Source organism: Papaver somniferum, chromosome 1 (assembly GCF_003573695.1).
Source record: "Papaver somniferum cultivar HN1 chromosome 1, ASM357369v1, whole genome shotgun sequence".
NCBI classification, from domain to species: Eukaryota; Viridiplantae; Streptophyta; class Magnoliopsida; order Ranunculales; family Papaveraceae; genus Papaver; species Papaver somniferum.
This window is the reverse complement of record NC_039358.1, coordinates 69,054,071-69,071,710: the sequence shown is the minus strand read 5'-3', so window position 1 is coordinate 69,071,710 and position 17,640 is coordinate 69,054,071. Positions and strand designations below refer to the sequence as shown.

At 36.5% G+C, this 17,640-nt stretch overlaps 1 protein-coding gene across 1 annotated transcript; it reads right to left on the bottom strand.

The window, feature by feature from the left end:
• Positions 1-1,052: 1,052 nt before the first annotated feature.
• On the bottom strand, positions 1,053-2,803 carry LOC113329807 (protein WUSCHEL-like). The gene is made up of 3 exons (XM_026576655.1): positions 2,069-2,803; positions 1,814-1,926; positions 1,053-1,670 (listed from the first exon to the last, which is right to left on the bottom strand). Exons 1-3 carry the CDS (start codon positions 2,676-2,678, stop codon positions 1,053-1,055), a joined length of 1,341 nt encoding a protein of 446 aa, XP_026432440.1. The 5' UTR covers positions 2,679-2,803.
• Between the last annotated feature and the right edge of the window lie 14,837 nt (positions 2,804-17,640).

Below are 17,640 nucleotides of genomic sequence, written 5' to 3'. Positions count from 1 at the left end.
TTTGTTGCTTAAAGCTGCATATTACTGATGAAGGATGGTTGGTGAGTGAGTGAATACATATATATATTCCCTATTCCTCCAAGTACAATTATGCTTCTGCATAAATAAGTTTTTTCAGATGTGCATGCCTATACTCGATCAGTTCATCTTGTCCATCCATCAATATCTGTCGTTTGGCCACCTACCTCGGCCCAAGTTATTACTCAAATAGTAATAGACGAAACTTTGCTTGTACATATATCATTTGAGTAATGATATGGGATTCTTGGTGCAAGATTTGACTGGGGTCAGCAATCATTGACCAAGTTTAGAACTGAAAAATATATAGTGAGATCACCAAGATCAAATGGGTGTGCAACCATCAGCCTTAGACACTCCAGTCCAGGCTTTAAGGACAGCTTGGTTTGTTGTTTGTCCCGACTTCTGAGAGCCTATATTCGTGCTGCTGCTGCCTCTCAGTCAGAGCAGGCCTCATGGCTCTTGTACTCCACGAAATTTTGAAAACCAAGTCCTCCCGGCACCAAGCATCTTGGCAGCCAGATAGAGACGAATCTCCACGACATTTTGAAAACCAATCACACGGCCGTAACTCACTGAGCACATCGTACTTTTGATGAACAGGTGGGTCCAATATGAAAAAACGAAGATTTTCATTTTCCTAGATGATCAAGCATGGGCACTAAATCTTTACGGTAAATACAACAGTAACGCACCTTAATAAACTGTAGCCTTATACATCTTATCAATTGATACTTGTAGGAGAATATTGTCCTAAAATGCAGTGGGTCTGTTGTGGAGCCCGTAAAAAACTAAACAAATTATTCTTAGGTAGTTCTACTCCTGACGCGTGTCAATGTTGAACAATATCTTTGACCTGACAAAATCAAAAGCTAAACTGCTAAACTGAAACCGAAAGTTTCCAACATTTCATAAAAACATACTGTAATATTAATAAATGGAGACCAATTAATTAAGACTCTGCTGATCTTCATGATACCAACAAGTACAACATAATCAACCTCGATTCAATCAGTGATGATGACTTTAATATTTTAATTCAATTGATGATGGTGACCATGAACAGCCTCTGGTGTAATAGGAGTGTAAGAATTCAGAGTGAGTTCAAGTGATGATGAAGCAGTCCTGTTCAAGTTTATTCCTCCATTCATGAGTTCTTGTTGATGGTGGTGATGATGATCATGTAATGGCACTACTACTGAAGAAGATGATCTGATATAATAACCAGTGAGTGGGTTATGGTTCATAAACCCATTTGATGTTTCCGAGTTTGATGATCTAATAAAATAGTTTGGAATAATAGTTTGGTTCTCCACCACCGGAATTTCAAGATCTTCATCACCGGTTTGCATGGGAAATAGAGGGAGAGTTTCTATCTCAGGAGCCACCTCTTCTTCTTCTTCGTTATTGTTGTCAGGTTCCTCCTTGAAGAGTTGAATGGGTAATATTCTTGATGGTTTCTCGACGAAAGCAGGACTATATGTTGACAAGGTTGATGAAGTTGTAGTGTAGGAGGGATATTGAGGAGTAGGTATCTCTTGATGATGGTAATTGTTAGTATTATGGTTCTGATGAACACCAACCCAACCACCAATATTGTTACTTGTAGAGTTACCAATACTACTACTTCCACCAGCTGAAATTGAACACTCCTGAAAAACAAATATTGTAAGCTTTAGTAATTACACCAACAACAAAAACAAGCATGGGAATTGTTTGCATGCAATGTACATCTATGTCTCTCAAATTAATGGAAATGGACTACACATTCTAAGAGTAGTAAGGAGAGACATACCCTGAATCTTCTTTCCATGAGGACAGATCCATAACTAGCAGTACTAGTTCCGATTGGTCCAACACTGGTTAGCATACCATGTGAAGAAGGAGGGGACGTTGGAGAAGGAATACCTGAAAACACTATTCATCATAAAAATTAGTCCCCTCGCTAAACAAAATGGATCACCAACAATTAAGAAAAAACCCTTGCACTATAAAAGAAACGGACAATAATAATACATGGTTTATTTTGTAGTTAGTTTAATTACATCACCTGGATTATGGATGTTGCTGGTGGGATGATTGTTTTCAATGGCGTAATAATAATCATGAAGATGATGTAGATCAGTGTGTCTCCAACCACCACCACCTCTAGTACCACCACCATAGTTTAAACCAACACCAGTGGTTCCAGTACCAGCACCATTACTAAGACCTGAAGAAGTAGAAGATCTTTGTTGTTGCATGGCAGCCATGTCAAGAGTAAACCTTTTCTTCTGTCTTTCACGAGCTTTATGGTTTTGAAACCAGTAAAACACATTTTTGCCTTCGATCTTGCCATACTGTCTTAACTTAGCTGATATCCTTTGAATTTGTTCAGCAGTTGGTGATCTAACTCCATTGTTATAGTAAAGATCTTTCAATATTCTTATCTGATCACTTGTGGGTGTCCACCTTGCAGTGGTAGTAGTACTACAAGTATTATTCTGTCTACATAAAAGACTACTACTGTTCTTACAATTACTACTACTACTGCTTCCACTACCACTATCTTCAATATTGATGTACTGTACTTGCTGCTGCGGTTGTTGTTGTTGGAGTTGGAGTTGGTGGAAGTTTTGCATTTGGTGCTGTGGGTCTTGTAGATGATGAAGATGTTCCATATTTCTGAATGAAGAAGAACAGAACCAAAGAGAAGAATACAAGAGAAAACACTGCTCACTCTAATGGTACTGATGGATATGAGAGAAAGAAAAACAGATAGAATGAAAGAATGAAACTTTGGGGTCTTGAGTTAAACATATAAAGAGTAGTGCAGAAGGGAGGCCAGGCACATGGGAGAGAGAGAGAGATATGAAGAAGACGAGATCGTAGAGAAGATCAAAAGAAGTATGTGAGCGAGAAGGACTGAAGTTGACAGATTAGGGTTCATATAAGGAGAGTAGGGGACAAAAATGGATAAAAAGAAATTTATGAATTCAAAGCCTTCCTTCTTTACTTGTGTGAAAAGTTTATGTCTTTCAAAGAAACCGAGTACTTGTGTATATGCATGGAGGATATTGATATGATCTCTACAAAATACATATGATTTTGATAACAAAAATCAAGTAATTTTTGCTACTTAATGAATGGAAAAGAATAGAAAAGTGTAGGCCAAAAAGTATATGGTAAATATGTATGTTATTCTGAAATTTGGGATCATGCATCAATTTCCAACCCGACCCAAGCCAACCCCATATGTCAGTCATTGGGTCTCTAAGACAAGGAGGCAATTGGGTGGTATGTAAAGCTGTAACTTCTAAATGCCATGTCTATGCCTATCATACTTTTCTGATTCGTTTTGATCAGATGCGTGCAGAAGCTATCTTGTGTTTATTATAGTTGTCATGTTCATTTTAAACGTAGTATTTGAATAACTTTTTAAAAATGGTTGAAATTTTTTAGCAAAGTTTAAAATATTGAAGTACAAATCATCTTTTTAATCACCTGTAATTTTGGACCATAGTATGGTCAGTTTTCCCAACCAGGCTTCCAAAGGATTTACCCATCAAAATGTGGTTCTATGTTCATATCATTTACAAAAAATTCATGGGTAAATTTAGAGGTTCTAGCTAGTTAAAAATACAGTTAGCAGCGCCTTGTGCTTTTATCATTTTCCTTTGCAAAACATTCATGTACGTGGAGATATGCCAAATTTTTGCTGACCCGAGGTGGTAGTATTTTGATAAGATTTTCCATGTCGTTTTCTCTTTCAAGTGCAGACATTAAACTTCATAAGTCTAATCATTTTGTGACTCATATGAAAAATGGCATATTAACCACTGTATTATCGTCGTATTCAAATATCAATAATAGTGTTCGCTGTTCGAATCGAAGTTGCTCAACTTATCAATGCATAAATAGCAACAAACGCCAGCACGGGCCTTGCCATAATGCCATTGAACTAGCAAAAAATGTCTTTTAATCTTAAGAATCAGAGAAGAGAGCTTAAACTTTAAGCCGGGTTTGCTGGTTTGGATGAAAAACGCGTCATATATAATTTCTTCATGTAAAAATTAAAAAAAAAAAAAAAAACAATACTGTAAAAAAGAAAAGAAAAGTGAAAAAGGTGGAAGTGGCCCTGGAGTGTTTTCTTTATTTGGGGATTTCGTACTGCCGCTTTCTGCATCCCAAAACTTCGGTCCTGACCACCACCACATCATGAGCTTCAAAGTCATGAATTTCATCATTTAAGACTTTCTTGGTTTCTGAATCGCTCATGCTTTTAAGGATTTTAGGGTGTCTCCTATCTACATGTCTACTACTCCTTAGTAATAATAATGGTCATGTTGAAAAATTCCTTCATGGGAAATGACAAGATATGATATAACAAGCCCTTTGTTGAATATACAACTGCTACAAGTTTTTCTTCGTTGCATCTTCCTCGAGCTAACTTGATAATAAAGCATGATCATTTGTCAGTTTTTATTTGGATTTTTCCGGTCAAACTACAGTCTATGTTTGAACGACTTTCAACAAGGGTGGGGATTTTCTCGGTTAAACTGTTCTAAAACCGACTACAATTTCAGTTTATCTTTGTTTTATAGCACAAGGCTTGGTGATGGCACTCATGACTGACTCATTAAGTTGTGGGTGATCGATTGTTGCTTTTAAGCATGTCAGTCTACTAACAGGTCTAGCTTGCTGTTTGGTTTGTGTGTAGTTTTATTTGAGAAAGCACTTCAAACCCCAACTCAAAAGGTTGTAACTCCAAACAGGGTACTCTGTTTTAGAAACAGAGTTACAGAGATTAAGTTTTAAAGATCATTTTTGATCACTGATGTAAGTTGGTACATATAACAAGACCCCAAATAAATTACTCACATAATTGCAAATGTCCTTATTCCTTAATGTGGTGGCAACTGCATTAAAGTATTGCTTGTTTTTTTAATGTGCATCCTGTGGTGAAACAATCTGACATTGGCTATGCCTCGCCCTTTGCTGTTAATTCTTATCTTATAAGCCGGTTTTCGAATAACTATGTAGAAGTCCATGGCCGTCATTGATATTTTCCCACCATAACATCCATTCCAATCGTTTTGCTAAGTGTCTTCACAGTTACCATTACAAGAGCACTTTCTTAACCCCGGTCGTGTGGAATCTTTGGATTGGATTTTATTTTTTATTTTTTTTTATCTGAGTTCGAGTACCCTAGTTCTACGATTTAAGCAGTACAAATGTACAACGTACTAGTTTTTTGAGATTTTGTTTTATTTCCTTTGGAATCATGAGATATACTTTTCCTCCATATAATGCAATTACCATTCACTTGCTCTATGTCTCTCTCAAGTTTCAACAAGCCTTACTCCACATCAAAACTTTTCTTTTAATTATTTTTTTTTTAAATTAAAATCTCCAGAGGTGATCTGATCTGCGGCTGAGTTTAATTCAAGATGCTCTCAAGCTGTCCTCTCCACTCCCTACTTGATGATCAATATTTGATTTTGAGGTTATGGTTTCTGAATCTTTAGCTACGTACCTATATGGAGATAATCTGACACTTGCAACAACTACTACTAGTGATCGAAAAATTCAAAGTTTTGGGGCATCATGTATATGTTTTTGGGGTCCCCCGCCCTATAGCTACAGTATACCCCGCCTATAACAACAGTAACGCAGCCGCACAACACAGTACGCTACCCAAGCAGCTATTTTCCTTTTCTTTTGATTAATCATATATATATATATATATACTTTGATGCATGTTTTCCCATCCAGATCTCTCGAAGGTACGTCCAATTCCCATCCATCTAGCAGTTCCGAAGTACCACATACATCTCTGGCTATGTACATATGCTAGTAACTAGCTAGCTAGTCTCATTTACATATCCTTGAGTTTACGAGTGTTCTCTATTTTAGGTTTGTTTACATGCTACGGTTTTGTTGTACTGCTTGATCCGTTATTTAATTTTCTCAAGCTTTATCACTGGCCGGATGGCCGGACAGCATCACTAATTAATTAGTCGCTATTAACGTGCAATTAGTGAGTTCTATAGAGTTGTTAAATATAAAAATGCAGCAACACTATTATCTAACTCTAATATTTATTAGAAGGAATTTATGAACGTTGATTTGAGGGGAAGTGCCGACATTGATATCGGGGAACTGTGTTAAAATGGACGTTCTTCCAAAGATATTATTCCGTCAGAGGTTTCAATGTGATTAAATTTTCACTCCTTCCCTAGCTAGTGGAAGTGCTTCTTCATAAAAAAAAAAGGATCGTCTTCTACGCGTGAATCGGCGTGATGGTGGTTTCCATCGTAGTTAATGTAAAGGTCAGGCAGCCTGCTACAGGTTATTTTTCTCTGTTAGTATTGAGTATATCGTACATGTATAAAACAGTAGCTAAATTAGATGTTGGACCATTAGTAGTCTCTATGGGAATATCAATATGTTGTTACTATCTCCAGGTACTGGTCCAAGCTAGCTGCTTGGCTGGATGAATTAATGCATCATCACAGCTTGTTCTCCAGCCTACTCATATTATTTTCTCACTTGACCACACCTTCATTAATGGGCATCTAGCTAGTAATTTTGTGTTTTTATTATTAGTCAAAGAATAATGGACTGCTAATTATGCTAAAACTATTAGTGTTTGCCGATTACCAACCCAAAACAGATATCAAGCCAAAGGAGCCCCAAACCGAACACCAACAAAACAACCACCACATGCACACGGGTAACCACCTGGAGCACCACAAGTACTACGTACTCCGTCCTCCTATACGAAATATCAACGTATCAGATGCTTTCGACGATCGACAGACCAACCCTACACGAGTTTGGGTACCATTGGACCGTGACTTTACAAACTATTGCCGTGCTACGAAAAGGAAATATCTCACTTGGAACTGTTAGAATTTAATATTAACTCGTCTTTTTCCAGGTACGTTTCCTGCGCCATTAAATTATTTTTTGAGATTTCAATTGTGCCGAGGTGCGACCCCCTTGCACACGCCACGTTTACATGCTTGCTGACATTATCCTTTTTAACAAATAACTTGCATGCAAAGTGTAAGTTTTCTTTCATTTGGGTTGTTTGTCGACCGATAAATCAAATGAATTAGAGTACCAGAGCCAGGATTTACACTTTGCAGAAGCCATCTAGAATCACTACAAAACAGAAGGCCTCTTGGGACGGCCAAAAAACATCCCAAGAGGACAAAAAACCGTCCCAAGAGATATTAGGGACGGTTTATGTACCGTCCCCTGTTCCACCGTCACTAATACTATTTGGTCATGTTTTTTTTTGGGACGGACATATTTTAACCTTGATTTAAATATTTTATGACTATTAGGGACGGTCAAGCCATCAACGTCCCAAATATTCTTCTTTAGGGACGATTTTTTCAAAACTGGCCGTCCCTATAAACCTTCTTTTTTGTAGTGAATAAAAGGCGATGTTCTTTAAACTTTATGAATCGCCTACTTAATTACCTATTTACAAACTTGGTGAGGATAATGCACAAAAGCTCTTCCTACCCTGCAAAAAATGAGAGTTTTATTACCGTTCAAGGCAAAAGAGTAAGGCAACAGTTTATATTTGTTCAGAGTTTTACGAAAGCGATAATGTACGGGCCTGGACCAATGTTGGATATTTTCAATATCTTAAAAAAGAAAATTATTTTCTGTTTTGATTTTCCGCTATGGGGGAAGTGTTCTGTGTTGAATAAACACAATGGATGTTAGTTGGAGATGAATAGACACCTCTAACAAGTGTGATGGTTCATAAAGGACACAACCATTCCCATTAGACATTTTATGTGTTTTTTTGGAAGTGAAGAGGCATCTCCAATAGGCATGAATATCCCTATAAGTAGTGAAGGTATTCTCTCATTCTAAACCATCAATTCAACCTGTTTTCTCTCCATCTAAGGCATCATCAGAAATCTCTCTCGTGTGTTCTTGATTGGGTCAAGGGGTGGAAACCTTGAATCCAATTTCTCTGTTGTAAGGCTTTCATTGTATCATGAAGGCATTATTTCGCATACCTGTTACAATCGCCCAATTGATATTGGGAGGGTAGAAATAATCGTCTAAAAGGAATCTATTCGAGCCTTGAAAGTCACTAGTACAACAATTTTATTTGTGTTTATTTCATCCTCCGTTTTTACCCAAAATTTAGTTTCACGATAATGGAGGGTGAAACTTTGCTGAGGTTTATGTACGTTTTCTGGATGAATTTTGAAACTTGAGGTTTCTGAAACTCATCTTCTGGGAGAAGTATTCTGTTGTACGTTAACGGGCTACAGTTTGGGCTTTATTATACTTCAAAATGTCCCCATCCTATTTCCAGAAGTTAGGTTGTTCTATTTTTTCCATACACGGGATACGTAGGATTGGAAGTTCTCTTCTGTGTGAAGGAGAAACTGGAAAGGATTGATGTACCGTTACATCAATTAAAAAGACGAAGGATTATGGAGTTTCGTTCTGAATCATCCCGGACGTAAACAGTTAGAAGAATTGAAGAACTGCAGTCGTGTCTTTTGGGCATATTTTTCTTGTTTTAATTCTTCAATTAAGATTGGAATACAACGGCATGGATTTTTGTTTCTGCGTGTGAAGATATCAAATGGGGATTGGAGAATCCAGAGGGAAAAGCCATTGGGGACTAAATTCCAACAACGACAATTAAAAGATTTCATATCACTGCTTTCTCTCGCTATTATTGTGGAACCTCCCATCAGATAAGTGATCTAATCTTGTTTTCTTTTTATTAAGATTTTAAGATTGTATGCTAAATTATAGGATTCTAGTGTGCTGATACATATAAATTAGTATGATATAGACTAGCGTCCTTGAGAGGCATAAATATGAAAAAAAACCAAGAATGGATATCTTCTTAATGGGACTGACCATTTCTGGAGACATGTATGTCTACATCAAGAGGCTGACTAAACTAAGTGGAAGTGGAAGTGGAAGATGATTGAAAACCGTTATCATTTTCCAATCGCCGTTAATATCCCAAAGAGAGCCAAATCCTAAGAGGTAAAGTACCCTTGTATTACAATAAGGATTTGAACATTCCTTTCTAGGAATTAAGTATGAACATGTATCATTAAGATTCATATGATGATTTGATGCCCACTTGGTGATCTGGTTGCGCCTTTTAAGATACCAAACTACGAGATTTGACTACGAGTAACATATATTATGATTCTCCGTTGTAGAAAATCTATTTTGGATCACCGGAAAGTTGGGGATCTCCTTTTGCTTGCGATATGGTTTACTTACTTGATGATAGTCAGGTTTAATAAATGCATTTAACAAGGTCGGTTCCCTATTAATGCTAGTTTCTTTCATGTTCTAACATTCGCGTTAGAACTGCAAGGATGGAAAGCAGTGGCTGTGTAGCAGTATAGCTTCATGAAATTGATATTGGTCATGAAATGTATCTTTAAGATACAGTGTTGCACCGGTCCCCACTTTTATGCGCGGATGTAAAGAATTTCAGATGAGTATGTTCTCTAGTACCCGTAAGATTGAAATAACAATTTTACTGGAAATGCCATGAAATGGATGGGAAAGATTTTATATGATAATGTCATATAAATTTTTCTAGTCATTGGGCATTCGCGGACAATTGTTGAGGCAACAATTTTACGGCATGAGCATAATTCTTGCAATAAGAATTATACGGTTCCAAAACTTGGAAATTGGCATGTCTTAAGTGACATCAAAAGGAATGGAATACCGGTGAATATGTAACGTATTGGAAGATTGGGCGCGCGACCAAATATCCAACTATGAGGTGTTACGATATTACCGATGCATAAATTATGAATATTTGCATTACATAATGTAAAATGTTAAATAGACATTGTCTATGTTTTGGGTATAAATTTGTAGAGGATTGGGCATGAGTAGAGGAGTTACTCATCGTAATAATGTGCTTGTTGAAATAGCAAGTAAGTTTCCTACAAATTTTTTATGCCTCTAGTGTATGCAAGTTTGTAATGACTTCTTGTGGGTTAACTGTAAATGTTATTCAGAATCACTAGAGAAGTTACAATTATTTTGTAAAATCAAATAGGAACATTTTTAATAATGTTTCAGAATTGATTGCATGAGTAGATGCAATTAATGAGGAGGAATGGCTTGGAACCTAACTTATAGAGATCCCATTTTTTGGAAGAAGCCATCTTAAGCGGTCTTGATTAATTCTGAATCAGGCTATGATCTATAACGTCTCTAACGAGACTTATAATGAAAAGGTAAGACATCAAAGTCTTAGACACTGAACGGTAAGTCAATTACTCTATAAAGGAGTAATTGCGGTTAACCATTGAAACGGAGAAAAACTTGGTAGACCTATTTATGAAGAGTCTCCCGAAGGAAATGTTTTCAATGAAGTATAAAGAAATGGGACTAAGGTATGTGAAGAAAGGTTGATCTCCCATAGCAGAAACTCAACCTATGTTTTGAAAAGGATAAACAAGGTTCAATGTGGTACCAACAAGTTATGGCTAGAGATTATGGAGCACTAATATAAAACTTCCCACTTCTAATTAGTGCTGGTTTCTGCAAGAAAACAGGATGGATATAAATCCTTAATGAGTCTATAATTAATTACAGGTGTATCGTGGAAACACCTTAGAGACTTACCTATATGAGTATGGAAATCAGGCCGTTTCCTAAGAGAAGAAGACCGTTCTCTAAATAAGACTCATGAATCCAGGATATAAGCGCATGTCCATTAACGCGCTAAGCTACATAACACATGATTTTATGAAATCAATATGTGTGGAGATTCCGGTTTTATCACAAGAGGTACTTGGTTCAAGACTAGTTTCACCATAGAACCTCGATAAGGCTTTGAATTTCTTACAATAAGTGAAGGTTCAAATCCAAAAGATACCTATCATTTATGTATTGATTTCAACGATGATGCTTAGTCGCAATTTAGCTTGAAGTACGTTGGCTTGATCCCACTCGGGTACGTAGGCAGTCACTTGAGTGATACAGCCACTCTGATTTTAAAGTTTTTTTTTTTTTACTTTGATTTTTTGTTATTGAAAATAGGGGGAGATTGTTGGATATTTTCAATATCTTAGAAAATAAAATTATTTTCGGTTTTAGTTTTCCGCTATGAGGGGGAAGTGTTATGTGTTGTATAAACACAATGGATGTTAGTTGGAGATGAATAGACACCTCTAACAGGTGTGATGGTTCATAAAGGACACAACCATTCCCAATAGACACCTTATGTGTCTTTTGGAAGTGAATAGGCATCTCCAATAGTCATGAATATCCCTATAAGTAGTGAAGGTATTCTCCCATTCTAAACCATCAATTCAACCTGTTTTCTCTCCATCTAAAGCATCATCAGAAATCTCTCTCGTGTGTTCTTGATTGGGTCAAGAGGTGCAAACTTTGAATCCGATTTCTCTGTTGTAGGGCTTTCATTGTATCCTGAAGGCATTATTTTGCATACCTATTGCATTCGCCAATTGATATTGGGAGGGTAGAAATAATCGTCTAAAAGAAATCTATTCGAGCCTTGAAAGTCACGAGTACAACAATTTCTTTGTGTTTATTTCATCCTCCGTTTTTACCCAAAATTTCCAACAACCAATACGCAGTTATTTCATCGTTAACTTAAGCCCATGCGAGTTTGAAACTTGATCTGGATTATTAGGTATAAAGAGTTCCCAAGTGACTGGATTTTCCTTTCCAGATTCCACCCCCCACCCCCATTTTTTTTTTGTTTTGGAAAAAGGCTAAAAGTTATTAAAGATAAGAAGGAAAACGGTCTGGACACCCTGTTATTCAGAATTTTCTTCTTAAAATTGTCTCGTCTTTATAGACAAAATAGCTGACTGCTAGCTAATGATCAAATTCCTGGAGGTTATTGTTCAAAGGAGATGGAACTGATGTTGATCCCCAAAGATTAATCAAGTTCATAACTTCAATAATGAAGTACCACCATCTTTCGGTTTCTTGTTTTCCATTTTCCTTGCATTATTCTCATTCTACAATTTAATTGCAGGACAACGAAAGGTGATAATTGCCAAAAAAAAAATTCCAAGCCTTTTTTTCTTTAGACTTTGACTAAGCTTCAATTTGACTCTCCACAGATTCTTTATGAGTCCAAAAAGCATAAATCAGCTATAAAATCCCATACCATTCTTGCCAGATCGCACTTAAGTTGTATATGATTATAACCCCTTCTTTGGTGTTTTATAAGGAGCAATAATTTATTGTGATCTCAGAAGTCACAATCTTTTTTTGTAGGTTGGTATTTTGGATTGCAAGACAGGTAAATATATATTAAAACCTAGTGGAACATGTTTAATTTATATTGTCTTGGGAGAAGAAGACAGGGTGGTGCTTGTTGGCATATCATTATCATCCAGCTGTAGTACTTTACTAGGATAAATCTAGTGACAAAATGCATGAGAGAAGGCCATCTTTATCTGTCAAATCGGGAGGGTCTCCAATAACCTAAAGCATATAACTAAATTTTTTATTTTCCTCCTCAGTGATAGCTTCTCTTAACTTGATCTTCCACTGCCTGTTCTCAATGAGTTCACCAAATTTTACAAGTTTCTTCTCAGTAGATTTGCAAGCTTTAAGGAATATTCTAGGAATTTAAACTAGATTGATCAAAGAGAAAAGACATTACATACACATGCTTTATAGGAAAAGCACAATCGATAGTAACTGTCACAGACAAGACAACTAGGACACAACTAAGCAGAAAGTAGACCACACTATAAGACACGTGTCACAATCATGCTAGACATATAAACTATTTGTAATACGTCTTCGCAAATGATGAACTATCTCCTAGAAAACGGGTCACACACATAGTGCATCATTTGACTATGTAATCTGAAGAAAAACTCCAAATCTGATGCAGAGTAGGTACATACTTGACTTGTACAAAACCTGTAGCCACCAAGTCCCGGATAGTGTGAAAATTCACTTCAATATGCTTAGTTCTTACATGAAAAACTGGATTTGGATAAAGACTTCCAGTACCAAAATTATCACAATACAATATAGAAGGAACAGTAATGGTGAATCCAAATTCATTCAGCAGATAAGAAACCCTTTGCACTTCAGTTGCAGTTACTTCCAATGCTTTGTACTCATTGAAAAAGCGGGGGTATAACAACCACACCCAGTAATTCGTTCGGCAATCTATATGGACAATCTCTAATATAATTCCGAGAGCACCAAATTATAAAGCGATCTCAATCAAGAAATATACCAAAGAGTTGTATCTCAATTATTCAATACAATCCCCAGTCGAACAGATAGAAATCTGTGACCCCGACTGATATGAAAAATAACTTGGACGGTACAAAAGACCAAATGCCCAATTGATTTACCAAAGGTTGGATTTACCAATTGATTGAACTATGCACAACCTGTGATATTTCAATTATATAAACTAGTATAATGCGGAAAACAAATAACATAGACACCAGAAGTTTTGTTAACGAGGAAACCGCAACTGCAGAAAAATCCCGGGACCTAGTCCATATTTGAACAACACACTGTATTAAGCCGCTACAGACACTAGCCTATTACAACTTAACTTCAGACTGGAATATAGTTGAGCCTTAACCAAGTCTCGCACTGATTAAGGTACAGTTGCGTTACTTACGCCTCTGAATCCCAGCAAGACTCTATGCACTTGATTTCCTTAGCTGATCACACCCACAACTAAGAGTTGCTACGACCCAAAGTCGAAGACTTATAAACAAATATTTCTCCCACAAATAAGTCTATTCTGATAGATGAATATGTTTCCCACAAAAGTATTTATGAAGTTTTTGTTCCGTCTTTTGATAAATCAAGGTGAACATGAACCAATTGGTAATCCAGCCTTATATTCCCGACGAATAGCCAAGAAATTTCAATCACCTCACAATAACTTAACTATACGGTAGTAGAAGAAGTTATTGTGGAATCTCAAAGAATGAGATGAAGAGCTTTGTGATTACTTTTTATATCTTACCTATCGGAGATAAATTTCGAGTTAATCTTAGAGAAGATAGTATTCGATACGATAGAACAAGTAAGATCAGATTACGCAACTACATAGAAAATAGTTGGGTCCGGCTTCACGAATCCCAAATGAAGTCTTCAAGTCGTTAACCTATAATGGTTTTGGAAAATCCTAGGTTAAAGGAGAATCGCCTCTTATATTTGCGATTGGTAACATCCAAAATTGCAAATATTTTGAAGTTGTTCTCTCGTCTTAGCTGTAGAATCTTTACCTCCAATAATATTGTTAATATCATGATTACTTTGAACCCATAGATGCCGCGGTGGACGATGTTTTCGTTCAATAGGAATACCCTGACTAGGGGTTTTCTCCGCGTCGCTAGAAACGCCAGGATCACCAACCGTTGGAACAACTTCTACTGATTTTGGGATTTCTTTGACTTTCTCAGTTGTCTCAGTTGGAGGCAATTCAGCAGGAGAGTCATCTTGACGGAAATTGCTCAGATCGTCAATGATAACATTTGTTGATTCTATCATAACATGGGTTCTAAGATTGTATACCCGAAAACCACGACTGTCAGATGCATAACCAAGAAAAATACCTTTATAACTTTTGGAATCAAATTTCCATTTCTGTTCTCGATCTTTTAGAATGTAGCACTTACTTCCAAACACTCTGAGATAATGTAAGTTGGGCTTCTTACCGTACCACAACTCATAAGGAGTATTTAGGGTCTTTGACCGTAGATAGACACGGTTGATCAAATAGCATGTTGTAAAAACAGCTTCTCCCCAAAAAATTTTAACAGTAAGTTTTTGTTATGAAGCATAACCCTTGCCATTTCCTGATCATGTTCCTATTCTTTCTTTCTGCAACTCCATTTGCTTGTGGAGTAATGAGTGATGAGTATTGTTGAATAATCCCCAGTTTATCACAAAATTCAAAAACTTTAGTGTCTTTGAATTCATTTCGACGGTTGCTTCTAATTTTCTTTAGCTGGGGACCCTGTTCGTTCTGAATTCTATTAACAATAATCTTGAATTCACCAAGTATTTCATTCTTATGAGCTAAGAAAGCTACCCAAGTGAATCTGGTGTAATCATCTACCATTACTAATGCATACTTCTTCCCAGCAACATTAGGTTGTTGAATAGGGCCGAAGAGATCCATATGACTTAAATCAAGTGGATCTTTAGTATGTGGAACTTTTGTTTGTTTACCCTTTTGACAGGCATCACAGACACCTTCAATCTTAGCATTGATTTTGGGAACACCTATAACAAGTTCTTTGTTAATGATCTTAGTTATAAGACGATAATTGATGTGACCAAAATGCTCATGCCAAAGATGTGTAGATTCCACCTTAGTCAAATTGCAACAATTATTAAACAATTATTTTTACCACGAGTTCCATGAAAAATTACTTTTCCATTCTTGTCTACAATGTCACATCCATTTGCATTGAAGACAACTTTATGGCCTTTGTCACAAATTTGACTAACAGAAAGAAGATTAGCAGTCATACCTTTAACGTGTATGACATCATGGATTTCAGGAATGCCTGATAGTTTGATTGTCCCCTTCTTTCTTATATATCAACAACTCTCATCTCTGAATGTTACCGGCCCTCCTTCAAAATCGCTCGAATTCATAAACCAAGAAAGATCACCAGTCATATGTTGGCTACATCCACTATCAAGGAACCATTGAAAATGTGATGTTGATTTTAGAGCAAAAGATCCCATGCTAAAACTACTATCCCATTGGGTTTTGTTGTTAGATTTGTATACCTTTTTAGAGCAGTAAACAGTTGTTCTGCTTTCTTGTGAAGATCACTAGCAACTTTTAAACTCCTCTTGAAAGCATACACATATGTTGAAAATGATCATGAGAACCACAAAACATACATGTACCAACATTTTAAACTCATTTGAGAAATTCTGAGTCGTATCAGGTTTCACATAGCCTAAACCTCGCTTGTCTCCTGACTTCCGATAACCTTTCAGGGAAGGATTAAAGGAGTTATTCAAATCCATTGAAGATACTTTTTCAGACTTCAAATTCCCAATTTTTGCAATTTCTGCAACAAGATCAGTACTGATCCGGATTTGTTCATCCAACTTCTTCCGGAGATTAACGACCTCTTCAGAACATTCTCGAAGATTAGAGTTTTTGATATAAGTTTTGCAATGAAGACCATCAATTTTATCAATCGTTGTTTTTCTCGACAAAGATTTTTGATGATTTTCTCTAGATCAAGATACTCAACCTCATCGATGGTTTCTAGAACATACTCGGAGTTGAGTAAATCTAAACCTGGTGAAGCATTTAAAGAGACTATATTGTCCATAAAGTCAGATTGCTACAAACACAGACTTATGAGGTCTTAACGTGTTTGCCTGCTCTGATACCAATTGAAAAAGCGGGGGTCTAACTGTTAGATCACTGCTCGTTAGAACTCGCAAGCGTTGCTATATCAAGCTTGTTTATCAAGTTTAGTTGCCAAAACTATAAGATTGATTTCTAGTTTACTTATAGCTAAGTCTCGGATTAGGATAGAAATTTTAGTTGAGCATTAGACTTCACGACGTTCATCGATTGAAGACGAATAAATACTAAGGGAAGCTTGTGAAACTTCATCAACAAAAAGTATGTGGAGACTTGAACTCATCTATCACTCAAAAGTGTATCTACTCTATATCCTATTTGAGACAAAAGTCGTATAACTATATAGACTTCAATTATGCACATTTGATATTTCGAGCTGAGTTTAACTCGCTTACATATTTCTCGAAATATGTGTTGGTAAGCTTTCTCTTTAACCAAGTTCATATTATATTCTTGACGAAAGTCAAAAGATTATCTTGTGAAAATCGCCTTGTAACATCTTACATGATTTGTGTGAGACAATCATTTGATGTAGACTCGGGATGTTTCATATTGATCATTCCATCACTTGAAAATTTCTTTGAAGCTAATATTTTGTGTGAGACAACTATTTTCGTCTTCCGAGAATGTTTCAATGGTTGAAATGAGAATTTAGAACAAATGGATATAAGCATAGTATGTGTACTTGCATAAATGTAGTCCAAGTCTGAGAACCATGGTATGCATACCCGTATGCGCACTGGTTGGTTTAGTGAAAGTCCGGGAACCTTGTACGCATACCGGTACGCGTAATGACGTGAGGTTCAGGTTCGAGAATTTCTGCTGAGTTTGGTGGTATGCCTACCCTTTCGTATACTTGCGAACCCAAACTTAGTCCGGCCACTAAGGTATGTGTACCCCTTTGCATACTTGAGTGGACAATTTTCTAAAATCGATTTGTTCATGAACTAATACATTTACATAATAAGGAATGCAATCTTTTGCAAACCGTGGCTATAATGGTCATGACTTGATTCGAGTGAATCAAAATCGATCTTGCTTCAATTGTGTCTTGTATACTTCTATGAGAATATAAAAAATTGAACAACTCTAGAACTAGTTTCATTTGAGTCATTTTAACTAGTTATGGTTAAGATGAATGAGGTTGATATGAAAGTGTTCATATGGCTAACTGCGGTTAACTATTGTTGAGCCAACAAAGGTGTACACGTTTAGGTACGGTTACCCATATCTAAAGG

Coding starts and splice junctions, on each gene's coding strand:
- LOC113329807 (XM_026576655.1), bottom strand. CDS start 2,678: ATGGAACATCTTCATCATCTACAAGACCCACAGCACCAAATGCAAAAC. Junction 1,927..2,068: donor CAGCAACATCCATAATCCAG/GTGATGTAATTA, acceptor TAGTGTTTTCAG/GTATTCCTTCTCCAACGTCC. Junction 1,671..1,813: donor TCATGGAAAGAAGATTCAGG/GTATGTCTCTCC, acceptor TTTGTTTTTCAG/GAGTGTTCAATTTCAGCTGG.